The sequence below is a fragment of the Oncorhynchus mykiss genome, chromosome 13, assembly GCF_013265735.2.
Source record: "Oncorhynchus mykiss isolate Arlee chromosome 13, USDA_OmykA_1.1, whole genome shotgun sequence".
Taxonomy (NCBI): Eukaryota; Metazoa; Chordata; class Actinopteri; order Salmoniformes; family Salmonidae; genus Oncorhynchus; species Oncorhynchus mykiss.
The window spans coordinates 10670734-10695186 of NC_048577.1; the positions used below are offsets into that span (position 1 = coordinate 10670734).

At 46.8% G+C, this 24453-nt stretch overlaps 2 protein-coding genes across 8 annotated transcripts; both read left to right on the forward strand.

Moving 5' to 3' along the window:
• Positions 1-1464: 1464 nt before the first annotated feature.
• Positions 1465-11451, forward strand: LOC110512270 (E3 ubiquitin/ISG15 ligase TRIM25). Of its 6 annotated transcripts, none has more exons than XM_036942325.1 (8): positions 1466-2432; positions 3725-3814; positions 5999-6229; positions 6553-6724; positions 6845-6895; positions 7374-7454; positions 9425-9670; positions 9900-11451. In XM_036942325.1, exons 1-8 carry the CDS (start codon positions 1839-1841, stop codon positions 10202-10204), a joined length of 1770 nt encoding a protein of 589 aa, XP_036798220.1. In that variant the 5' UTR covers positions 1466-1838; the 3' UTR covers positions 10205-11451. The 6 variants fall into 6 exon arrangements, with proteins under 6 accessions (XP_036798223.1, XP_036798220.1, XP_036798218.1 ...); XM_036942323.1 differs by having other exon boundaries at positions 1468-2432; positions 3719-3814; XM_036942324.1 differs by having other exon boundaries at positions 1468-2432; positions 3719-3814; positions 7377-7454.
• Positions 11452-11552: 101 nt separating this feature from the next.
• LOC110485343 (mannosidase, alpha, class 2B, member 1) lies at positions 11553-24191 on the forward strand. 2 transcript variants are annotated; one of them, XM_036942314.1, is made up of 23 exons: positions 11553-11707; positions 12109-12211; positions 12530-12703; positions 13034-13227; positions 13870-14002; positions 14562-14707; positions 14812-15011; positions 15186-15306; positions 15745-15823; positions 16219-16328; positions 19507-19614; positions 19710-19826; positions 19948-20136; positions 20372-20469; positions 20755-20875; positions 21058-21176; positions 21382-21483; positions 21614-21701; positions 21922-22002; positions 22426-22650; positions 22901-23050; positions 23457-23559; positions 23730-24191. In XM_036942314.1, the coding sequence occupies exons 1-23, from the start codon at positions 11564-11566 to the stop codon at positions 23831-23833; spliced, it is 3009 nt and encodes a 1002-aa protein (XP_036798209.1). In that variant the 5' UTR covers positions 11553-11563; the 3' UTR covers positions 23834-24191. The 2 variants fall into 2 exon arrangements, with proteins under 2 accessions (XP_036798209.1, XP_036798210.1); XM_036942315.1 differs by having other exon boundaries at positions 11571-11707; positions 12055-12211.
• The last annotated feature ends 262 nt before the right edge of the window (positions 24192-24453 follow it).

Below are 24453 nucleotides of genomic sequence, written 5' to 3' on the forward strand. Positions count from 1 at the left end.
TTTGATAGATTCCCCACTCCCCCTCCCTCTGGCTTCCAGTGGGGAGACCTGAGGTCAACCTACCCTCGCCCCCCTCCCCATCTCATACTTTTGAGTGGGAGGCCTGCCTAGCTCACAAACTAGAATCAGGGTGCCCACTCCGACAAGGTTAATTGACCCACAGTCCCACACGGTGACATCATATCACTGATGTAATGAGAAAATGAGCGATGGAAAAGCGATCATGTCACCATTCAGAATATTATTATAGGCTGCCCATGTCACCATTCAGAATATTATTATAGGCTGCCCATGTCACCATTCAGAATATTATTATAGGCTGCCCATGTCACCATTCAGAATATTATTATAGGCTGGCCATGTCACCATTCAGAATATTATTATAGGCTGCCCATGTCACCATTCAGAATATTATTATAGGCTGACCATGTCACCATTCAGAATATTATTATAGGCTGCCCATGTCACCATTCAGAATATTATTATAGGCTGCCCATGTCACCATTCAGAATATTATTATAGGCTGCCCATGTCACCATTCAGAATATTATTATAGGCTGGCCATGTCACCATTCAGAATATTATTATAGGCTGCCCATGTCACCATTCAGAATATTATTATAGGCTGCCCATGTCACCATTCAGAATATTATTATAGGCTGCCCATGTCACCATTCAGAATATTATTATAGGCTGCCCATGTCACCATTCAGAATATTATTATAGGCTGCCCATGTCACCATTCAGAATATTATTATAGGCTGCCCATGTCACCATTCAGAATATTATTATTATTTTTATTTTGTGTGGGCGCCCCATGCTGCCCCCGGCAAGATGCCGCCCTGGGCGGCTGCCCATGTCACCTGTGCCTAAATCCTCCACTGCATACACGATACTTTCTCTCTCTCACTCTCTCACTCTCTCACTCTCTCACTCTCTCACTCACTCACTCACTCACACACACAAATACATACTCTCTCTCTCTCACACACACACACACACACCTTAAATATTATTTCCATGAACTGTTAAATTTAGTTCCACAAATATCCTACTTTTTTAATAATGTGAATAAAAATGAAATATATTCATTTAATTAAGACTCATGCAAATATAATCGGTATAATATACTTCATTACATTAAAATGGAATATTGTAGTAACTTGTGTTTGTCTGTTATTAATAAAGACTATAGGTTATCATTCGTTTATTATGGGGAATTACTGTATTATAAGCAATAATCTGTATGCGCCTTTATTATTATATATTGTCCGTTTATTATGGTGAATTAGGTAGTTGAAGTCATACGGTAAAGGGAGACGGGTTGACCTCAGGGTTTGTATTTACATGGATCCCGAAAACAATAATCTGTATGCGCCTTTATTATTATTGTATATTGTCCGTTTATTATGGTGAATTAGGTAGTTGAAGTCATACGGTAAAGGGAGACTGGTTGACCTCAGGGTTTGTATTTACATGGATCCCGAAAACAATAATCTGTATGCGCCTTTATTATTATTGTATATTGTCCGTTTATTATGGTGAATTAGGTAGTTGAAGTCATACGGTAAAGGGAGACGGGTTGACCTCAGGGTTTGTATTTACATGGATCCCGAAAACGCTTTCTGATGTAGTCTACTCTCGTAATTAGCTCCCGTACGGAATGGATGACATATCGGAAGCCTAGGCTATTCCTGTAAGACCTGAGCCGCAACCGCTCCCCGTCACATACACAAACAACCGGGAATCAGGGAGTGCCTTTTTTGGTTTCTTTTCTTTTACGGAGAAATAGTCTACAGAGGCTCGAGAGGGAGAACATACGAAAACTCCTTACTGATATGGCTGAGGCGAATATCTCGGTAACAGAGAGCCAGTTTAGGTGCCCTATTTGCCTGGATATCTTGAAGGATCCGGTGTCCATTCCGTGCGGACACACCTACTGCATGGCATGCATGACCTGTTATTGGGACCAAACCGACCTTGGTCACTACAGTTGTCCGCAATGTCGGGAAGAGTTCATACCTCGACCGATGCTACGGCGGAACACGGTGCTACAAGAGGTAGTGGACAAACTCAAACTGAACGAACTGGCTACGGCGCCGGAGTTGTATCTAGGCGGTGTAGGGGACGTTCCGTGCGACTTCTGCCCGGTTCAGAACAAACTGAAAGCGCTCAAGTCGTGTCTGGTGTGCTTGGCGTCTTTCTGCGAGCTCCACATCTTGCCGCACCGCGACGTGGGGACGTTGCGACGGCAGAAACTTGTTGCCGCGGTGGAGAGTTTGGCGGAAAGGCTGTGCGCGCAGCACCGTTTGGGCCTGGAGCATGGCGGCGGCGACGGGGGCGATGCGGTGGAGTGGAGTGGCGACTGTATGCTGTGCGAGTCTGACCAAGAGGAACTGCACAGCATCGACGAGCAAAGGGCGCGGAAACAGGTAATAATCATAATACATGGGACTTATCTAGCGCTTTTCAAGGACGCCTACTCATCACTCTGGTGATTAAAAGTGATTATAAACTAAGTTGTTTCCTGAAAACACTTGTTGATCTTTCCACCTAGGTTTACAAACTGTTAGCCTGGTCCCAGACGTGTTTGTGCTCTTGCCAACTCCATTACACATTGCCAAGCCGAACATTGTTGGCATGACAATGAGAGACAAAGAGTTGGCACCCTAGTTTACATGTCTATGGTTGGCACAAAACATGTCTGTACCCTGCAGGCTAACAAACTGCCACTATCCCTAACAACTGAATAGAGGATAAATAGCCTATGCAATATGGCAACCTATGAATATGATTGATTGTGACAGATGACATCCCTCTGCACCAGTTTGATGCAGGTTAGTTACGTCACTGGGAAACACCCCACTGTGCCCCCTCTGCCGTGGTCAGGCTATCTGGGGTATCGCTCCCATACCAGGAGAGTAGGCAGGTGCTGTAGGTGTATGTCACTAAGGGGGCTGTAGTGTTGCTACGCCACTGATGCTGCTCTACTCAGACTGGAGTGCTGCTGACCAAGATTCATTGTCCACTATATAAGTATATGTAACATACACAGAGTGTTCAAACCATTAGGAGCACCGGCTCTTTCCATGACAGACTGACCAGGTGAATCCAGGTGAAAGCTATGATCCCTTATTAATGTCACTTGTTAAATCCACTTCAATCAGTGTAGATGAAGGGGAGGAGACAGGTTATAGATGAAGGGGAGGAGACAGGTTGAAGAAGGATTTTTAAGCCTTGAGACAAGAGACATGGATTGTGTATGTGTGTCATTCAGAGGGTGAATGGGCAAGGCAAAAGATTGAAGTGCCTTTGAACGGGGTATGGTAGTAGGTGCCAGGCACACCGGTTTGAGTGTGTCAAGAACTGCAACACTGCTGGGTTTTTCCCGCTTTCCCGTGTGTGTCAAGAATGGTCCACCGAAAGGACATCCAGCCAACTTGACACAACTGTGGGAAGCATTGGAGTCAATATGGGCCAGCATCCTTGTGAAGTGCTTTCGACACCAAAAGGGAGTACAACGCAATATTAGGAAGGTGTCGTATGTCAAGGTGAGTAGATCATTTGTTTCTCTTTCCCTCCCTGCCTGCCATCTCTCTCGTTCCCTTTCCCCTACCCCTTTTTTCCACCTCTCTCTCTGTCTCTCTCTCTCTCTCTGTCTCTCTCCCTCTCTCTCTCTCTCTCTGTCTCTCTGTCTCTCTGTCTCTCCGTCTCTCAGGTTCAGTTGCAGGATTCTCGGAGGTCAGTACAGGGAAGGATCAGGAGTAGAGAGAGGGAGCTGGAAGAGTTTCAACAGAGCATAGAGGCCGTCAAGGTGGGAGAGACACAGACACACACACACACACAGAGTGACACAGAAACATAAAAAGAGTGAATAGTAACCAGATTAAAAGGTGCCGGTGCGGGTGCGACTTTTTTCAGACAGTCGCCCCGGAACATAAAACCGCTGCTATCTGGAAGTTTAGTTTATTAATTCAACCATTTTAAAAAACAAGCACACATAAAACTAGAAAAAGCCGTACATGCACATGAGTAAAATCCTGGAGGATAACACACAATAGTGTCCTGTGGTCCTCTTGAAACCAGATGGCAAGATCCAACACAGTGCACACAAAAGGGGAGAAACGTTCTACAGATGTAGGATTTTATTTGATCAGTCTGTTGCAGGAGAACTTTCCTGCAATGTAGGACATTTAAAACGTTTAAATGTAGGACATTTAAAATGTACTTGAGGTTTAAAAAGTCTTATGAGGTTTGTTATTTCCACTCTGGAAATTCAGACTTGATTTCCTCTTACAAAACATGTATCTGTGACGTGGTGAGGTTGGACCCAGCTATAGAGAAGAGACCAGACGAGGAATCAGTGGTTAAGGATAAACACAATACTGAGAAACGGTAGCCGCAGGATCACAGTACACTTGAAAAAAACAACACTAAGTCTCAAAAACTCACTCAGGAAACAACCACACGTGGTAAACTTTTCAAGCTTCAGCAAAGGACAACAGAAAACACACCTCTTTTAACAGGGACGTCATAATGAGTAAATAGGACGCCTGAGTGTCGTTAATGTCTCTTGGTTGGTCTCTGCCGCCCTCTGGTGACAGGTGGAACCATGACAGTAAAAAAAAAAAAAATTAAATATAATTTACATAATAATTCACATTTCATGTTGCTGCAGCATTATTTTCCTGCTGTAGCAAACTGTCAGTGGGTCAAATTAAGGTCCTACATCTTTATTGTCTGGCCATGTTGTCGCTCGCTGTCAGGAGCCAGGCTACTCGCTGTCAGGAGCCAGGCTACTCGCTGTCAGGAGCCAGGCTACTTGCTGTCAGGAGCCAGGCTACTCGCTGTCAGGAGCCAGGCTACTCGCTGTCAGGAGCCAGGCTACTCGCTGTCAGGAGCCAGGCTACTCGCTGTCAGGAGCCAGGCTACTTGCTGTCAGGAGCCAGGCTACTTGCTGTCAGGAGCCAGGCTACTTGCTGTCAGGAGCCGGGCTACCGCGGTCAGGAGCCAGGCTACTTGCTGTCAGGAGCCAGGCTACTCGCTGTCAGGAGCCAGGCTACCGCTGTCAGGAGCCAGGCTACTCGCTGTCAGGAGCCAGGCTACTTGCTGTCAGGAGCCAGGCTACCGCTGTCAGGAGCCAGGCTACTTGCTGTCAGGAGCCAGGCTACTCGCTGTCAGGAGCCAGGCTACCGCTGTCAGGAGCCAGGCTACCGCTGTCAGGAGCCAGGCTACTTGCTGTCAGGAGCCAGGCTACTCGCTGTCAGGAGCCAGGCTACTCGCTGTCAGGAGCCAGGCTACTCGCTGTCAGGAGCCAGGCTACTCGCTGTCAGGAGCCAGGCTACTCGCTGTCAGGAGCCAGGCTACTCGCTGTCAGGAGCCAGGCTACTCGCTGTCAGGAGCCAGGCTACTTGCTGTCAGGAGCCAGGCTACTTGCTGTCAGGAGCCAGGCTACCGCTGTCAGGAGCCAGGCTACTTGCTGTCAGGAGCCAGGCTACTGTCTGTCAGGAGCCAGGCTACCGCTGTCAGGAGCCAGGCTACTTGCTGTCAGGAGCCAGGCTACTCGCTGTCAGGAGCCAGGCTACTTGCTGTCAGGAGCCAGGCTACCGCTGTCAGGAGCCAGGCTACTTGCTGTCAGGAGCCAGGCTACTCGCTGTCAGGAGCCAGGCTACTCGCTGTCAGGAGCCAGGCTACCGCTGTCAGGAGCCAGGCTACCGCTGTCAGGAGCCAGGCTACCGCTGTCAGGAGCCAGGCTACCGCTGTCAGGAGCCAGGCTACCTCTGTCAGGAGCCAGGCTACCTCTCTGCCCTCTCTATTCCCCTGGCATTGACAAATAAAAGTACATTTCAGCCATATGGTTTGGAATCAAATTAAAATAACCAATGAAACCAACATTATTTAAATGTAAATGTTTACTTTCTTGGTGCTTATTACTGAAGAAAACGTTGCTCCTTTACTTTCCTTCATTTGGTGTCCCTTCTCCCCTCTCCTTACCTAGGCATCAGCTGCATTAGTCCTGGAGGACAGCAATACCCTGTTTGTGGACCTGGCCCTCCGTCTGGAGAGGACCAGGGGGGAGGTGAGGGCCAGGCTGGAAGCCCGGGAGAGAACTGTCCTGGGCAGGGCAGAGAGAGAGCTGGAGACCCTGGAGAATGAACTGGAGGAGCTGCGGAGGAGAGACAAGGAAATGGGCCAGCTACTGACGAGGGATAATGCTCAGTTCTTACAGGTGGGGGTGGGGGGACTGAAGGGAGAGAAGGAAGAGTAGGAGAAGAGAAGAAACAGTGAGGAATTGATGGGGAAAGGGAGGGATAATGGAGAGAAAGAAAGACTGGATGCAAGCTGAAAAATAAAGGAGAGAGAAATGTTAATGAGGAAGACATGGAGAGAACTACAAAGAATAATGCAGTCAAAACAGACGGAGAGAGAGAGAGAGAGAGAGAGAGAGAGAGAGAGAGAGAGAGAGAGAGAGAGAGAGAGAGAGAGAATAAAAATGCTCTACTCATCACCCCTCTTCTCCATCCCTCCCTCCCTCTCTCTCTCCATCCCCAGGAGGCTCCCCTGCTGTGTGTCCTCCCACCCACTGGGTGGCGCCCCCGAGCCCCTCTCATCCTCCCCGCAGAAGGCTTCAGTGCAGCCCGCAGAGCTCTGTCCCACCTCAGGGCCCGCATGGAGGAACTCTGTAGAGAGGAAGTGGACAAGATTAGCCACGCAGGTGGAGGGAGTAAAGACACACACACACACACACACTGGTTTATTCTCAAACACACAACTGCATGCAGTTTTTCACAGCTATGCTCTCAGAGACTCCAATAATGCGACACACTTTTTTACCTCTCTGTAGTGAATGAGAGCTCCTCTGCCTGTCACATGTCTGGTGGAGAGTGTTTGAAAGGTAAGCCCAGAGAAACAGGACGCAAACACAGATGCACACAGTTACACACACACACACACACACACAGCTCTCTCAGGGTCACCTCTGTGGTGTGTTTCTCATCTAAGACTCAGGCTTTAGGGTGAACATGTCTGTTCAGGGGATGTTAGTTGAATCGTTGTCAGTAATTTCTGATGTGATTCATTTGGATGTAATGTAACACTGATTCCTCTTTGACTCATTCTCTACCTCCCTCCCCTCTCTCCCCCCTCTCTCCCCTCTCTCCTCTCTCTCCTCTCTCCCCCCTCTCTACCTCCCTCCCCCTCCCTCCCCCTCTCTCCTCTCTACCTCCCTCCCCCTCCTCTCTCTCCTCTCTCCCCCCTCTCTCCTCCCTCCCCCTCCTCCCCCTCTCTCCTCTCTCTCTTTTTCTTTCTATTTCTGTCCCTCGCCCCCTTACCCCCCTCTCCCTTCTGTCTTCTTCTCTCTCTCTCTCTCTCAGTAGCAGTGCCTGCATCGTTTCCTCTCTCCCCCCTCTCTCTCCAGCCTTCGGACCAGAGGATGAGAGTATCCTTCCTGAGGTGTAAGTACTGACACACACTCACACACACACAATAGCCTTCCTGAGGTGTAAGTACTACCCACGATACACCTTGTCACCGTGGCGAGGCTGCCCTGGTCACGTGGTATCCCGAGATGACCTTGTTTTCACACCCTGCCCTGTCCTATGACAACCATGCCATCCCTTCACCACACACACACACACACACACACACTGACACTCATACAAACACACACACAAACACACTGACACTCATACAAACACACACACACACACACTGACACTCATACAAACACACACACACACACACACACACACACACACTGACACTCATACAAACACACACACACAAACAAACACACACTGACACTCATACACACACACACACACCCACCCACAAACACACACACACTGACACTCATACAAACACACACACACACACACACTGACACTCATACAAACACACACACACACACACACACACACACACACTGACACTCATACAAACACACGCACACACACTGACACTCATACAAACACACACACACACTGACACTCATACACACACACACACACACACTGACACTCATACAAACACAAACACACACACACACTGACACTCATACAAACACACACACACACACAAACACACACTGACACTCATACAAACACACACACACACACTGACACTCATACAAACACACACACACTGACACTCATACAAACACACACACACACACACACACACACTGACACTCATACAAACACACACACACACAAACACACACACACTGCCATGCATACAAACACACACACTGACACTCATACAAACACACACACACACACACACATACACACACACACACACACACTGCCATGCATACAAACACACACACTGACACGCACACAAACACACACAAACACAGGTGTTGACATACTGTTGGCACAAACCCAGAGCTACTCAGAAAGGGGATCTCTCTCTCATTCTCCCATGCCCTCCTTCCCTCCTCCTCCTGTCCCCCTCCTCACCTTCACAGTTAATGAGGGCGAAAAGGTAACCTGAGAATGCACTTGTGTCCCAAATGGCACTCTATTCCCTATATAGTGCACTACTTTAGACTAGGGCCCTGGTCAAAAGCATTGCACTACATAGGGAATAGGGTGCCATTTGGGAAGTACTCCATGTCTGTCTGGTGCTTTCTTTACCTTCATGAATCATAGGTGGATATGATATTTCTGACATTTAGTAGTCTGTTGTTCACGGTGAACAACAGGTACATGATGAGACAAGCCCATGGACAGGAGGAGATCATGGAGACGGGTGTTAGGTTTAATAATTCACACTGTCTGGGTTAGAGGAAATGCCGCTACGCACTTTATGTAAACTAGGCAAACGCAGCGACGGAGCGTCGTTTTCTACGTACTTTTTTGCTGCTCAAATTTTGGAACGGACCGTATATGGCTCTCCGTCGCTCTGTTTACATAGGGTGTGTAGGACCCTTAAGACTGTGGCAGGCATGTACGGTATCTGTCTGGGCTAGACGTCAATCAGAACACTGGCCCTCTGTCCAGGCAACCACGCTGTTGCGTAATAGTGCGTTGTTCATTTCTTGTATTTAATTCTAATAGTTCTATTAGATTAAGACTGTCCTATTTGCAGACAGACATTCATATGGTCACTGTTCATTTTACTGCGCCGAAAACTGCTGTGTATTTAGTTCAATAATCTCTGTTAGAAATGGTACCCGGTGGTCATGATAATGCTACTGAAAGTTTATGACACTTCTAAGCTAACAGGTAAATAATTGTCATGGATTGTTCAATCAATCACTCTGGACTCAGGCATCTTATTGATTGATTGGTTGGTTGATTGATCTCCTCAATCTCCTGTCCCTGGACCCAGACACTGCCCACCCCCACCTTGGTCCTTCCTGAGGGTCCCGATGGATCTCTCACTCGTTTATCCTTAACCCCCTCCTCTCTCTCTTCAGGCTCCTGTCGTCTGTCCCTGGATCCAGACACGGCCCACCCCACCCTGTTCCTCTTGGAGGGTCCCCAGGGGGCTCACTGTGGAGAGGAGCCCCAGTCCTACCCCCTCCACCCCTTGCGCTTCGACTCCGTGGCCCAGGTCCTCTGTAGGGAGGGCCAGTTTGGAGGGGCCAGCTACTGGGAGGTGGAGTGGAGGGGAGGAGGGTGGGTGGACATTGGGGTGACATACAAAGGGATCGGACGAAAAGGTAGCTGCTTCTAGGGATTGTTTTTCCTGTCAGTTATGTTGAGCAATTTGCAAATGTCAACATTTCACACATAAAGTGTTTGTAATAATGACTTTCTAATCAAGGCTTTGTCTGAAACGGTATCCCATTTGGCTCCGGACAAAACGTGTGCACTATATAGGGACAGCCAAAGGTTTTCTTATCAAGATTCCCTGGTGAAGGTTTGTATTCATGTTTTTCTCATCTAAAGGAGGTGGAAAACCCTGTCTGCTGGGACGCAACGAGAACTCATGGCGTCTGAGATGCACGCACGCCGGTTACGCCGCGTGGCACGATAACCGGAAGACGACCGTAGCTGCGCCCCTGTGCCCGCGGATCGGCGTGTTTCTGGAACACCAGAAGGGAGCGTTGTCGTTCTATAGTGTGGCGTCGGACGGCGTTTCCCTGCTCCACGCGTTCAGGTGTCCGTTCTCTCAGCCGCTGTACCCAGCGTTTCGGTTAGACCTGGACTCCACACTGTTGATATGTCCACATGAAACACACAACGGGAACTAACCTCTTCCCATCTGTTTCTGGATCTCTTATTTTGACCCAATGGGAACTCTTCCTGCGTACTGCCGAGCAAATACCATTGATTACATGTAAACACAAATGTGTTTTTCTGCCCCAGAAAACATGAACCCTGCTCTTTACTGCTCCCTGACCTCTCTCTTTCTGAACACCTTCTCTTCGCCCAATGGGAACCCATCCTAGACCCCAAACCTAACTCTGCTGCCCTCTCTTGTTATGGCCAGAACTCTGCTTTAGCGTTGCCAGGTACCTCTACTCCTCCACTGTGTTTTTTTAAATGGACCTCCTAAAAGCTACAACCAACAACTGATTGTTTACTCATTGCTGTTGCTCTACATTTCAGTCATTTAGCACACACTCTTATCCAGGGCAACGTACAGGAGCAATTATGGTTAAATGCCTTACTCAAGGGCACAGCGACAGATTTTTTCACTTAGTCAGCTCTGGGATTCAAACCGGGCAACCTTTCAGTTACTAGCCCAACACTCTTAACCGCTAGGCTACGTGCCTCCCTGAAATATCAACTCAAGGTGTCAACTCAGCATAGGTCCACGGTAAGGGATTAATAATTTACATTGACATCAATCAATCATTTTTTAAGTATCAATGCCAAAAAAAACTAATCTGCGCTCAACTCCGTGGAGGCGTTGTGTTACTTGGATAGCCTTACCTCGGCCTATCACAAGTCACCAAACTAGTGATGCTGAAAAGACAAAGTTGTTGTGTAAGGAGAGTCTGAACTGAGCAGCATATTGTATGCATGGCCTCTCCATTCAAATATCATTAACAATGTGGCCCTCTTGTAAACAGAGACTTCACTTCAGCAGCCATGAAGCCATCTTGATCAATCATCCAATTCTATTGATCACTGTGACTGTTACTTAACAATAACATCATGTGAAAAATTGCAATGTAGCCAAATGTGGAATGTAGCTATTTCAAAATACTATTAGTTGGAAAGGCTTTGAATGCCATTATATCATCATGAAGGGACATTGAAGGAAATATGTATTTGCTATAAAGTGCATTATTTCATGAGTTATAGTCAGACTAATAGTGGGATAGGCTATGCTGGGTAGCCTATGGTTTCTATGGCCCCATCTCTCTCTACCTCCCCATTCCTTCAATAATGTATTTCTCTGTGACTATTACAATGAATGTGTAGCTTTAGTCATGTGGGCTGTGTAACTGTTACTATCTTCAATAAACCAATTCTACATTTTCAATCTCAATTTTACTCTCAACGTTCCAATTTCCCCCTTCAGAGCATAAAACAAGTAAAGGTCTGCCCCTAGAGGGCGTGGTCTGGGGGGAAGTCACATGATAGGAAAGATACATAAACAAATGTCACATGACTCGTGGCTGTTTTCCAAGATGGCGACTCCGGAGTATACACCGTTTGTGTTCCTCCTGTTATTATTTCAAAGCAGCGTTTGGGGCTTTCCCGTCTGTCAAACACCCCAAGAAAGTCCTACATGTGGATACAAGGTACGTCTATAGTTCCTATCCCTATTGTGGTGAATAAAAACGCAACTGAAACACTTAAACCGTGTATTGGTATAGCGGCTTTGATGAACTTCTTCTTTAGCCGATTTCAAACCCCTTCATTTTCGTGTAGAGAACACAGTAGCAGAAGTTATATTCCTGGCACAACATATTTATACTTCCACTTAAAACGTGAAATGCAAAGCTACAAATTCGATCTAGCCAGTCTTGCACTAAGTCTGGTCTTGCACTGTTTTCATTGGTGGTTTATTTAAATTACAATTACAACTTTAGAATGTTTATAAAGCTAAGTAGCTTCTGATATGCCTCTCTCCTTCCCATAACATTAGCCCACCAGCTAAAATCCCTCATTATTTTCCCATCGTGTGTGCTACACATCCTAGTCATGTCATGCTACCAAGCCTGGGATGTTGAACGTGCATCTGGTTCCCCACACCCACGACGACGTCGGCTGGCTCAAGACCGTGGACCAATACTTTTATGGAGGTCTGTATCCCCCCCACCCATCTATCATGTGGCTCACATCTACACACACAAACACAGTCATAAACAGCTATGTCATAGGTCAAGGTGGTATAGTTAAAAGTTAAACTGACACATTGTTAAAACCATAGTTGTGAGGTTTTTATTATAGGCATACATAACACCTACAATAACCTAGAATCACATGGTTTTACATTTCAAACCTCATGACTGGGTGGATGTGAACCGCATGATGGATGTTGTGTCGTGTGTGCATATGTGTTATCACGTTTGTGTGTGTGTGTCTAACCTGTGTATGTAACCTGCCTGTCGTCGTTCCAGACCGTAATGACATCCAGCACGCCGGGGTGCAGTACATTCTGGACTCTGTGGTGGACCAGCTGCTGAAGAACCCTGACAGACGCTTCATCTACGTAGAGACGGCCTTCTTCTACCGGTGGTGGAAACAACAGACTGATGACATGCAGAACACTGTCAAACAGCTAGTCAATGAGGGTGAGGCCAGAGGGGTTATAGAGCCTTTATAAAACATGTCAGGAAGACGTTATAAAGCGGTAGAGTTCGCCTTCTACTGCTGGTGAAGGAGCCAGTCAGACAGCAGGTTAATGAGAGAAGAGATGTAGGTGTTATAGCAGTGTGATAAAGCATCTTTCTCACCTGAGTGTGACTGCTATTGGTGGTGTTATTGAACAGATGTAAATTGCAATTCAGAGGTTATAAACAGTTATAACCCCTTTAACCTGTGATTAAGTCATATTACATTAAATAAATCTTTATTGCTGTTATCACTTTTGTCTCCCCCTCCCCTCCCCTCCCTCCTCTCAGGGCGGTTGGAGTTTGTAAACGGGGGCTGGTGTATGAGTGACGAGGCGACCACTCACTACAGTGCAGTCATAGACCAGATGACCATGGGCCTGCGGTTCCTCAACGACACGTTCGGACACTGCGGTCGCCCCCGCGTCGCCTGGCACATCGACCCCTTCGGGCACGCCCGCGAGCACGCCTCCATGTTCGCACAGGTGAGGGTCATATTCATTAGTGTTTCTTAATGTTTCTTATTACAGGTAGGTCCCTCCCTGTTTTGGCCAGTTTGGTTCCTAGTGAATACAACCCACAATCTGCTGTCCTTTTTCTACCTCACAATATCCTGTCTGTCAGCCTTTCTCTGTCTATTCTTGCCCGGGTAAATATCTTCCACTCCTTTTTTCCATCATGTCTTAATCCATTGTCAGAATAGATATAGTACAACCATCCAAGACTCTCGTCTGTTGAAAGGTTGTCAGTGTCATAAGGTTCTCGTGAGTTGGGAATAGAAGTGGGGTAAAACAAATTTACTCTAAAGTTTTCCAAGTCAGAAATAACACGAGACGGCATGAGTCTCCCTCATCTTTCCATTCAGTTCAAAGGTCAGAGGGACGATTAGAATCCGTACTGTGTTTATTGTATTGGATGGGTGGCAGGTAGCCTAGCGTTGGTCCAGTAACCTAAAGGCTGCTGGTTTGAATACCCGAGCCCAGAAGGTAAAGCTTTTAGAAGGCGCTATACTACCATGGATGACCCTGTAAAACAACACATTTCACTGCACCTACCTGGTGTATGTGACAAGAAACCATGTTATATTGTGTGTGTATTGTATTGACTGATGGTTCTCTCTGTTCTAGATGGGTTATGACGGCTTCTTCTTTGGTCGTCTGGACTACCAGGATCGTAACAGGAGGATGGTAGCCAGGGAACAGGAGATGTTGTGGAGGGCCAGCGAGAGCCTCACCCCCCCTATGGCTGACCTCTTCACTGGTACTGATCTTTCACCTTCAACCTCTAGCAATATAGCAACAGCTTCACATAGTCGTTCCATTAGATATTTTCTGTCATATTGCTCACAACCTATTCAGTTTTTGCAATAGACCTGGGATATCCCATTTTCCTCATCAATATTACTCTTTCCCTTTCGGCACTAACATCTGTCCTCTCTCCCCACCCAAGTGTAGTCTATAGTCTAACACCCGTCTCCCCGGGCAATGTTTAGATGGGATACAGCTTGTGTCAAATTGAAGTCAAAAGTGTAAGTTGTCCTAACCTGCTACGAAAAGTCAATTTTGACGAAAGCTGTATCCCTTCTAGACAAAACCCCTCTCCCTTTATCAATACTGACCTTCAATCCCTGACCTCTGACCCCTAGCCACCGCTGTAGCCTTACCCAGCCCCCTCTCCCATAGGGATCTTCCCTAACAGGTACGACCCTCCCGACGGCTTCTGTTGAGAACAGTCATGTGATCAATCCTGACCTGACCTCCCACCTATGAACCCTGACCCCTAGCACCCCAGTAGCCTAACCCAGCCCCCTCTCCTCCAGGTATCCTCCCTAACGGTTACAACCCTCCGGAGGGCTTCTGTTGGGACCAGTCATGTGACGATCCACCAATCAGAGACGACCCTGATCTGGAGGACTATAATGTTGACGATGTGGTGACCAGGTTCCTCCACATCGCACACGGACAGGTTAGAGATGAGACACACATACAGGTCGGTCACACACACACACAGGTTAGTCATAATAACACACACACACTCTCTCTCTCTCTCTCTCTTCTCCCCTGCACCAGGCATTGGTGTATAAAACCAACCACATCATAATGACTATGGGGTCAGACTTCCAGTATGAGAACGCCAACCTGTGGTATAAGAACCTGGACAAGCTCATTCGCTACGTCAACCAGATGCAGAGTAACGGCTCTGAAGTCAACGTTCTCTACTCTACACCCTCCTGTTACCTACAGGAGCTACACAGGGCTAACCTCACATGGTACTATACCACTATATTAACTACATGATTCTGTTAGAATACTAAACTATGTCTAGCTAGCTAGAGTAACAGCCTCTGAAGTCAACATTCTCTACTCCCTCCTGCTACCTTAAATTATGTACAGGTCATTTAAATGTTTTCTCTTCTCTCTCTCACCCCCGACCCCCCTGTCAGGCCTCTAAAAGGAGATGATTTCTTCCCCTATGCTGACTCAGCTCATGACTTCTGGACAGGATATTTCACCAGCCGTCCAGCCCTGAAACGCTATGAGAGGATCAGCAACAGCTACCTGCAGGTACACTACTCAAACCACAGACAATGGCTGAGTCTGAAAAGCTTATACACGCTGTGTTTGAGAGCCTCAAAGCCGTGATGTGTCATGAATAAGTTGTGACTGACTGACTGATCTACAAGTAATATTGAGCAGTTATTGATGTTGTAAGGTGATTTGTAGATTAGTCAGTCTCGACTTGCCTTTAAAGTTGGCTTTATGTCGAACGCGGCCATTGATTCCTCCTCGTTGGAGGAGGAGGTCGAAGGGGAGGGACGTGGGGCCTCTTCTCCAATGAGCTTTCCAGAGGGAGGTGTGGAGTCATGGATTTGACAGCTTGTACACTTTTCATACAAAGCCACCAGACATTCACTCAGGGATGACAGTTCAGTCGCCCCACACTGAGGCCATGTCTGGAGACGTGGTTAATGCATTATTCCTCTCCTCCCTCTGGTTTCACAGACGTGTAAACAGCTGGAGGTCCTTGGTGGTCCCATCTCAAGGAAAGGTCCCTTTGGAGCTGGAGACAGTGAGACCCTGAGTAAGTGTCTAGTGTACACACTTTCATCACATTCAAGTGCACTACTTCATCATCACTACATGAGTTGACTAAGACTAGTGGCAGTCAGACTCTGTTTCAATGTCCATACTAGCATCCTTCTTATTAATAGTAGCATCCTTCTTATTAATAGTAGCATCCTTCTTATTAATACTAGCATCCTTCTTATTAATACTAGCATCCTTCTTATTAATAGTAGCATCCTTCTTATTAATACGGGCAACCTTCTTATTAATACGGGCAACCTTCTTATTAATACTGCCATCCTTATTAATACTAGCATCCTTATTAATACTTGCATCCTTTGTATTAATAAGCATGAAGCGGTTTAGAGGACAGCAAGGTTGACAGGGAGTGTTCTGTGTTGTGATTGGTAGAGAAGGCCATGGCAGTGGCTCAGCATCACGACGCCGTATCCGGGACGGAAAAGCAACACGTTGCCAACGACTACGCTAGGAAACTGGCCAACGGCTGGGCACACTGCCAGGTACCTACCATGTGTGCCTGTTCTTTCTATTGATCCATGCAGTCTCTCTTGTTAGATGAACTGTGTATGATTGACTCTCCACCTCTCTCTCCACTGTGTGGAGGACTATAAGACACAGACTAAATCAAGTATATTACTGTACAGTGTGTGGAGGACTATAGGACACAGACTAAATAAAGTATATCACTGTACAGTGTGTGTAACCTCTCTCATCAACACTGTGTGGAGGACTATAGGACACAGACTAAATAAAGTATATCACTGTACAGTGTGTGTAACCTCTCTCCCCACTGTGTGGAGGACTATAGGACACAGACTAAATAAAGTATATCACTGTACAGTGTGTGTAACCTCTCTCTCCCCACTGTGTGGAGGACTATAAGACACAGACTAAATAAAGTATATCACTGTACAGTGTGTGTAACCTCTCTCTCCCCACTGTGTGGAGGACTATAGGACACAGACTAAATAAAGTATATCACTGTACAGTGTGTGTAACCTCTCATCCCCACTGTGTGGAGGACTATAGGACACAGACTAAATAAAGTATATCACTGTACAGTGTGTGTAACCTCTCTCTCCCCACTGTGTGGAGGACTATAAGACACAGACTAAATAAAGTATATCACTGTACAGTGTGTGTAACCTCTCTCTCCCCACTGTGTGGAGGACTATAAGACACAGACTAAATAAAGTATATCACTGTACAGTGTGTGTAACCTCTCATCCCCCCACTGTGTGGAGGACTATAAGACACAGACTAAATAAAGTATATCACTGTACAGTGTGTGTAACCTCTCTCTCCCCACTGTGTGGAGGACTATAAGACACAGACTAAATAAAGTATATCACAGTACAGTGTGTGTAACCTCTCTCTCCCCACTGTGTGGAGGACTATAAGACACAGACTAAATAAAGTATATCACTGTACAGTGTGTGTAACCTCTCTCTCCCCACTGTGTGGAGGACTATAAGACACAGACTAAATAAAGTATATCACTGTACAGTGTGTGTAACCTCTCTCTCCCCACTGTGTGGAGGACTATAAGACACAGACTAAATAAAGTATATCACTGTACAGTGTGTGTAACCTCTCATTCCCCCACTGTGTGGGGGACTATAGGACACAGACTAAATAAAGGATATTACTGTACAGTGTGTGTAACCTCTCTCTCCACTGTGTGGAGGACTATAAGACACAGACTAAATAAAGTATATCACTGTACAGTGTGTGTAACCTCTCATCCCCACTGTGTGGAGGACTATAGGACACAGACTAAATAAAGTATATCACTGTACAGTGTGTGTAACCTCTCTCTCCCCACTGTGTGGAGGACTATAGGACACAGACTAAATAAAGTATATCACTGTACAGTGTGTGTAACCTCTCTCATCCCCACTGTGTGGAGGACTATAGGACACAGACTAAATAAAGTATATCACTGTACAGTGTGTGTAACCTCTCTCATCAACACTGTGTGGAGGACTATAGGACACAGACTAAATAAAGTATATCACTGTACAGTGTGTGTAACCTCTCTCCCCACTGTGTGGAGGACTATAGGACACAGACTAAATAAAGTATATCACTGTACAGTGTGTGTAACCTCTCTCTCCCCACTGTGTGGAGGACTATAGGACACAGACTAAATAAAGTATATCACTGTACAGTGTGTGTAACCTCTCATCCCCACTGTGTGGAGGACTATAGGACACAGACTAAATAAAGTATATCACTGTACAGTGTGTGTAACCTCTCATCCCCACTGTGTGGAGGACTATAGGACACAGACTAAATAAAGTATATCACTGTACAGTGTGTGTAACCTCTCTCTCCCCACTGTGTGGAGGACTATAGGACACAGACTAAATAAAGTATATCACTGTACAGTGTGTGTAACCTCTCTCATCAACACTGTGTGGAGGACTATAGGACACAGACTAAATAAAGTATATCACTGTACAGTGTGTGTAACCTCTCATCCCCACTGTGTGGAGGACTATAGGACACAGACTAAATAAAGTATATCACTGTACAGTGTGTGTAACCTCTCTCTCCCCACTGTGTGGAGGACTATAAGACACAGACTAAATAAAGTATATCACTGTACAGTGTGTGTAACCTCTCTCTCCCCACTGTGTGGAGGACTATAAGACACAGACTAAATAAAGTATATCACTGTACAGTGTGTGTAACCTCTCATCCCCCCACTGTGTGGAGGACTATAAGACACAGACTAAATAAAGTATATCACTGTACAGTGTGTGTAACCTCTCTCTCCCCACTGTGTGGAGGACTATAAGACACAGACTAAATAAAGTATATCACAGTACAGTGTGTGTAACCTCTCTCTCCCCACTGTGTGGAGGACTATAAGACACAGACTAAATAAAGTATATCACTGTACAGTGTGTGTAACCTCTCTCTCCCCACTGTGTGGAGGACTATAAGACACAGACTAAATAAAGTATATCACTGTACAGTGTGTGTAACCTCTCTCTCCCCACTGTGTGGAGGACTATAAGACACAGACTAAATAAAGTATATCACTGTACAGTGTGTGTAACCTCTCATCCCCCCACTGTGTGGGGGACTATAGGACACAGACTAAATAAAGGATATTACTGTACAGTGTGTGTAACCTCTCTCTCCACTGTGTGGAGGACTATAAGACACAGACTAAATAAAGTATATCACTGTACAGTGTGTGTAACCTCTCATCCCCACTGTGTGGAGGACTATAGGACACAGACTAAATAAAGTATATCACTGTACAGTGTGTGTAACCTCTCTCTCCCCACTGTGTGGAGGACTATAGGACACAGACTAAATAAAGTATATCACTGTACAGTGTGTGTAACCTCTCTCATCCCCACTGTGTGGAGGACTATAGGACACAGACTAAATAAAGTATATTACTGTACAGTGTGTGTAACCTCTCTCTCCCCACTGTGTGGAGGACTATAAGACACAGACTAAATAAAGTATATTACTGTACAGTGTGTGTAACCTCTCTCTCCACTGTGTGGAGGACTATAGGACACATACTAAATAAAGTATATTACTGTACAGTGTGTGTAACCTCTCATCCCCACTGTGTGGAGGACTATAGGACACAGACTAAATAAAGTATATCACTGTACAGTGTGTGTAACCTCTCTCTCCCCACTGTCCCAGGTGTTGGTCAGTAACACTCTATCCTCTCTGAGTGGATCATCTGCTCCTCGTGTTTACTGTGAACACCTCAACATCAGTGTGTGTCCCCTCACAGAGACCAGCAAGAAGGTAACACTACCCGGGCACACACACACACTCACAATTCCTCTTTGGTTCCGTGAAGTTACATTTCCCTCCTCTCTGTTTCCATGTTTCTCTGTCAGTTCTCAGTGAACGTGTACAACCCTCTAGCTCGTCCAGTCAGTTGGCCAGTTAGACTGCCAGTCAACGGGACGGCCTACAGGATCTCAGATGCTAAGGGCAAGGCTGTGGACAGTCAGGTTGGTCTGTCTGTTCTGATAATGGTTGTCATATGTCGTAGTTCAATAACCTTTGCTATGACAGTTATGTATTGTGTGTGTATTTGCGTTTTGTGAGAGTACCCCACTCTATCCCCCCCAGGTGGTCCCAGTGTCCCAGGCCACAGCGGCGGTGCGACGGGGCAGGGGGTACGCTGTCAACGAGCTGTTGTTCCAGGTTCAGGCCCCTCCCCTGGGCTACAGCACCTACTCTGTCTCCCTGCTTCAGAACGGCCCTCCATCTCCTCAGTCCTCTCCACTGCCCAGGGCTCCCAAGGCTGTACAGAACAAGGTCTGGGTCTTGTGGCTGGACACAAACGTACTTTCTACTATGAAAGCAAATATTTGATGTATTGATTTCATGTCATCAATGGAGACCAATATTCCAAAATGTACAATGTCTCCGTTAATGATGACATATCATGTATAAAGTCAGTTGGAAAGGTGTTGTTTTAAGTTTGGAAAGTTTTGTATCTCGGTTTTTAGGTTTGGATGTCACCTGTTCTGTCACTTTGTGTCTCCTCTAGTTTCTCAGGGTGACCTTTGACCCAGAGACGGGTCTCCTCAGCAGCCTCAGTAACCTGGAGACACAACAGACTGTCAAACTGTCACAGAACTTCTACTGGTCCGTACTACTTACTCTCTCTCTACCCTTCTCTCTCTCTCTCTCCATTTCTCTCTACCCTTCCCTCTCTCTCTCCATTTCTCTCTACCCTTCCCTCTCGCTCTCCATTTCTCTCTACCCTTCTCTCTCTCTCTCTATCACTCCTTCCTATTCTCTATACCCTTCCATAATTATTTCTCCCTCTCAGTCCTTCTCTCCCCAACCTTCTTCTTTACTCTCACTGTGTGCTAGCATTGTCACGTTGAGGGATTTTCTGTCATCTTTGTTCTGTGTATGTTTGTCCAGGTACAACGCCAGCGATGGTAACAACTCAGAGAGTATTCAGATGTCAGGGGCCTACATCTTCAGACCTAACACCTCTACCCCTTTCATCATCAGCAAGACGGCTAAGATAGAAACACTACAGGTACCTACTACATTATACTTCATCTAGTCTCTTTACTTGCATGTGTTTCAATATAATTCAATATGCATGAGACCCACTAAACGTTCAAGAGATTCATTCCAGTCATCTCACAATTTCTAGTCTCTGCCTTAACCCCCTTCCCCTGTCTTATTCCCCACCCCCTCTCCCCCTCCCTCCATCAGAATTCTGTGGTGCAGGAGGTGAGACAGTGGTTCAGTCCCTGGGTCTCTCAGGTGGTCCGTCTCTACACAGACAGCAGGGCTCTGGAACTGGAGTGGACTGTCGGCCCGGTGCCTATAGGGTGAGGAAGGGGCTCAGAGCCACATGGGGCCTGGTCACAGATAATGCACTGGAAGGAGAATGGAGCGTTATTGAGACAGCCTGTGCATGTCTGGCAGAAGGAGTGAGTCTTTAACGGACTAGAAAGTATTCCTGTACCATAGATTATAGTGTATCATGTTCTCTCTATCTGCCCCCCCCCTCTCTCTATCTGCCCCCCCCATCAGTGATGACCTGGGTAAAGAGGTGATAAGTCGTCTAGACAGCAGCATCAACTCCTCTGGTGTCTTCTACACTGACTCTAATGGCAGAGAGGTGCTACAGAGACGGTGAGGAACCCGTGTGTGTTTCCCAACTCTATACTGCATCAGTATGTGTTGATGATGGAGTACTGTATTCCAGTAGTGTGTTCAGACACACAGTATACACCCTAATGCGTTGTATATCTGTCTCTGACAGAAAAGACTACCGGCCCACGTGGAACCTGAGACAGTCTGAGCCAATTGCTGGCAACTACTATCCAATCAACTCTAGAGCTTACATTAAGGTGTTTGGTCATTGGTCACACACCCCGGTCTGACACTTCCTCTTCCTTCTCTCGTGATCATGCACTTTCATTTCCTCTTCCCACTTAGTTCCTTTTTCTGTGGTAGACTTCTGGTCCAAAACTCTCGACTCTCCCTCCTGTTCTCTTCACTCTGTTTTACAAGTTCATGTCATATTATCTGACAATAGTAAATGGTGACTTCCACTGTGTGTCTGTGCAGGATGACAAGGACCAGCTGACTGTAGTGACGGACCGTTCTCAGGGAGGGGGCAGCATCCAGGATGGATCACTGGAGATCATGGTAACACACACACTCTCTCACTACTCTTCATTTTTCATGTGGTAGGATTTTGGCGTCAAAGACATCTGTTGTGTGTGTTTCACGTCTCACCTCTTTCCCCCGGCTCCACACCCTGTCTATCTTTATCACTGTCACATCTGACACACTCCATCCACACGACCCCCCCCCCCCATCCCGGCTCCACACCCTGTCTATCTTTATCACTGTCACATCTGACACACTCCATCCACACGACCCCCCCCCCCCCCCCCCCCCCCCTCCGGCTCCACACCCTGTCTATCTTTATCACTGTCACATCTGACACACTCCATCCACACGACCCCCCCCTCCGGCTCCACACCCTGTCTATCTTTATCACTGTCACATCTGACACACTCCATCCACACAACCCCCCCCCCCCCCCCCCCCCCCCCCCCCCCCCAGCTCCACCGTAGGTTGCTGTACGATGATGTCCGGGGTGTAGGTGAGCCCCTCAACGAGACGTCTGACATTTACCCAGAAGGCCTGGTGGTTCGTGGTCGCCACCTCCTCTCCCTCAGCCCCCCTGCCACGGCTGCTGACACACACCGCCCCCTAGCACAGGAAGTGGTACTGCAGCCTCTCATCACGTTCACCGACGGAGAGCTGCACCCGAGTACCAGGCTGGAGGTGAGAGAGAACCCATCGCAAATGATTATTTCCTCAAGTTCTCCTCCTTGCCTCTTTCTCAACCGTATTGGAGAAGGTTCAAGGTCCCGCCCCTCAGGCCTTCTTCAATGGATTTTGAGAAAGAGGTGAGGCATCTAGGAAAGGGGGGAGAGTGAAGGAGGCTGATTGAGGAACAGTTATCAGCTCTGCAGGTGAAATGTGTCACTTTGGACTATTGAAATTAACCCATCTTTGAACCCCCCCACCTCAGTTCTCTGGGCTACAGGCAGTGCTGCCCCCTGCTGTTCACCTGTTGACAGTGTCTCAGTGGGACCAGGACACAGTGCTGCTCAGACTGGAGCATCAGTACCAAGCTTCAGAGAGCAAGGAGCATTCCCAGCCTGTTACTGTTAATCTGCAGGTTAGTGATATGTGATACTGTATATACACACACCATACAGAGACTGTGGTTCTAAGGCTGGAGCACCAGCAGCAAGCCCAGGAGAGCATTCAGTCTCACTGTCAGGTTAGTGGCGAACACACACACACAGTGCTGCTCAGACTGGAGCATCAGTATCGGGCTATGGAGAGCAAGATGAACTGTCAACCTACAGGTTCAGAACTCCCACACGTATGCATACGAGCCATAAACAAAGTGAAACCTTTTACTAATACCATACATTCCTGTCTCAACGTGATGTAACAACCGTTATTCACAAGTTAATTCATTTCAAACCGCTTTGAAAACATGAAAGCAATGTAGATACTGAAGTTACTGACAGATGCTCTACTCTCCATCAGTCACTCACACACTGCTCTCTCTGTAGAAGCTGTTCTCCACTCTGGACGTGCTGGGCGTGTCCGAGATGAACCTGTCAGCCAATCAGTGGAAGGATGAGATGACGCGTCTGGACTGGAAGGCGGAGTCAGGTACACATCACACAGGTGTAACAAATCAACTCTCTGCTTACTCAGCCCTCTAGGACGCGTGAAGACCGCTGACCTGCTTTATTGTAGCAATTCCTTTGTTAGTCCGTTGTGGGGCTTGTTGCTCTGTTCATTGCACAGAGCTTGATACCTGTTGTCTCCGTTTGCCTCAGGTGAGAAGCCCCTGCCGAAGAGAGGGGGAGACCCCTCTGTGTGGGAGGTGAGCCTCAAGCCCATGGAGATACGCACCTTCCTGCTCCGTGTCAGGCAGAGATAGTCAATCACCAACCTCCGTTCCAGAACTAGCCAATGATCAATCCCTGTGGCTTAGCAATTATGAACTCACTGCCTTGATTGGATGTAAATAATTTGGAGTCTGAGTACATGAAGATGAATCAAATGAACAGGATTTCTTGTCATAAGTTGAGAGTTGACCGGAGTGGGTTTTAAATTAGCTCCTATAAAAGAGCTTCTTTGAAGCCGCTGAACAATCCGTTTGTGTTGTAATTCTAGTGCCAATACCACAACCTTTCTGGTATTTCAAAGCCCTTTTCTGTAACTACTTATTACTAAATTATCATTGTCATTTGTCTCTAACATCAATAAACTATTCACACACACACCTGTTACCAATATATATTTTCTGATTCACATTTCTACATGCCGAGTGAATATTCTGTGCAATAAGCGATTTTCCTCTCGAATGTGCCTTTTTCAAATGAGTGGTTTAGGCTGCATTTACACGGGCAAAAGATCCAATCTGACTGGTCAGAAGACCAATTAGTGGCAAAAGATCCAATCTGATTGGTCAGAAGACCAATTAGTGGCAAAAGATCCAATCTGATTGGTCAAAAGATGAATTGAACAGCTTGTGTGTTGAATCAGAGTGATCAATGT

Coding starts and splice junctions, on each gene's coding strand:
- LOC110512270 (XM_036942323.1), top strand. CDS start 1,839: ATGGCTGAGGCGAATATCTCGGTAACAGAGAGCCAGTTTAGGTGCCCT. Junction 6,725..6,844: donor TAGCCACGCAGGTGGAGGGA/GTAAAGACACAC, acceptor ACCTCTCTGTAG/TGAATGAGAGCTCCTCTGCC. Junction 9,671..9,899: donor CAAAGGGATCGGACGAAAAG/GTAGCTGCTTCT, acceptor TCTCATCTAAAG/GAGGTGGAAAACCCTGTCTG.
- LOC110485343 (XM_036942314.1), top strand. CDS start 11,564: ATGTCACATGACTCGTGGCTGTTTTCCAAGATGGCGACTCCGGAGTAT. Junction 14,708..14,811: donor TCCACATCGCACACGGACAG/GTTAGAGATGAG, acceptor CCCCTGCACCAG/GCATTGGTGTATAAAACCAA. Junction 21,702..21,921: donor ACTCTAGAGCTTACATTAAG/GTGTTTGGTCAT, acceptor GTGTCTGTGCAG/GATGACAAGGACCAGCTGAC.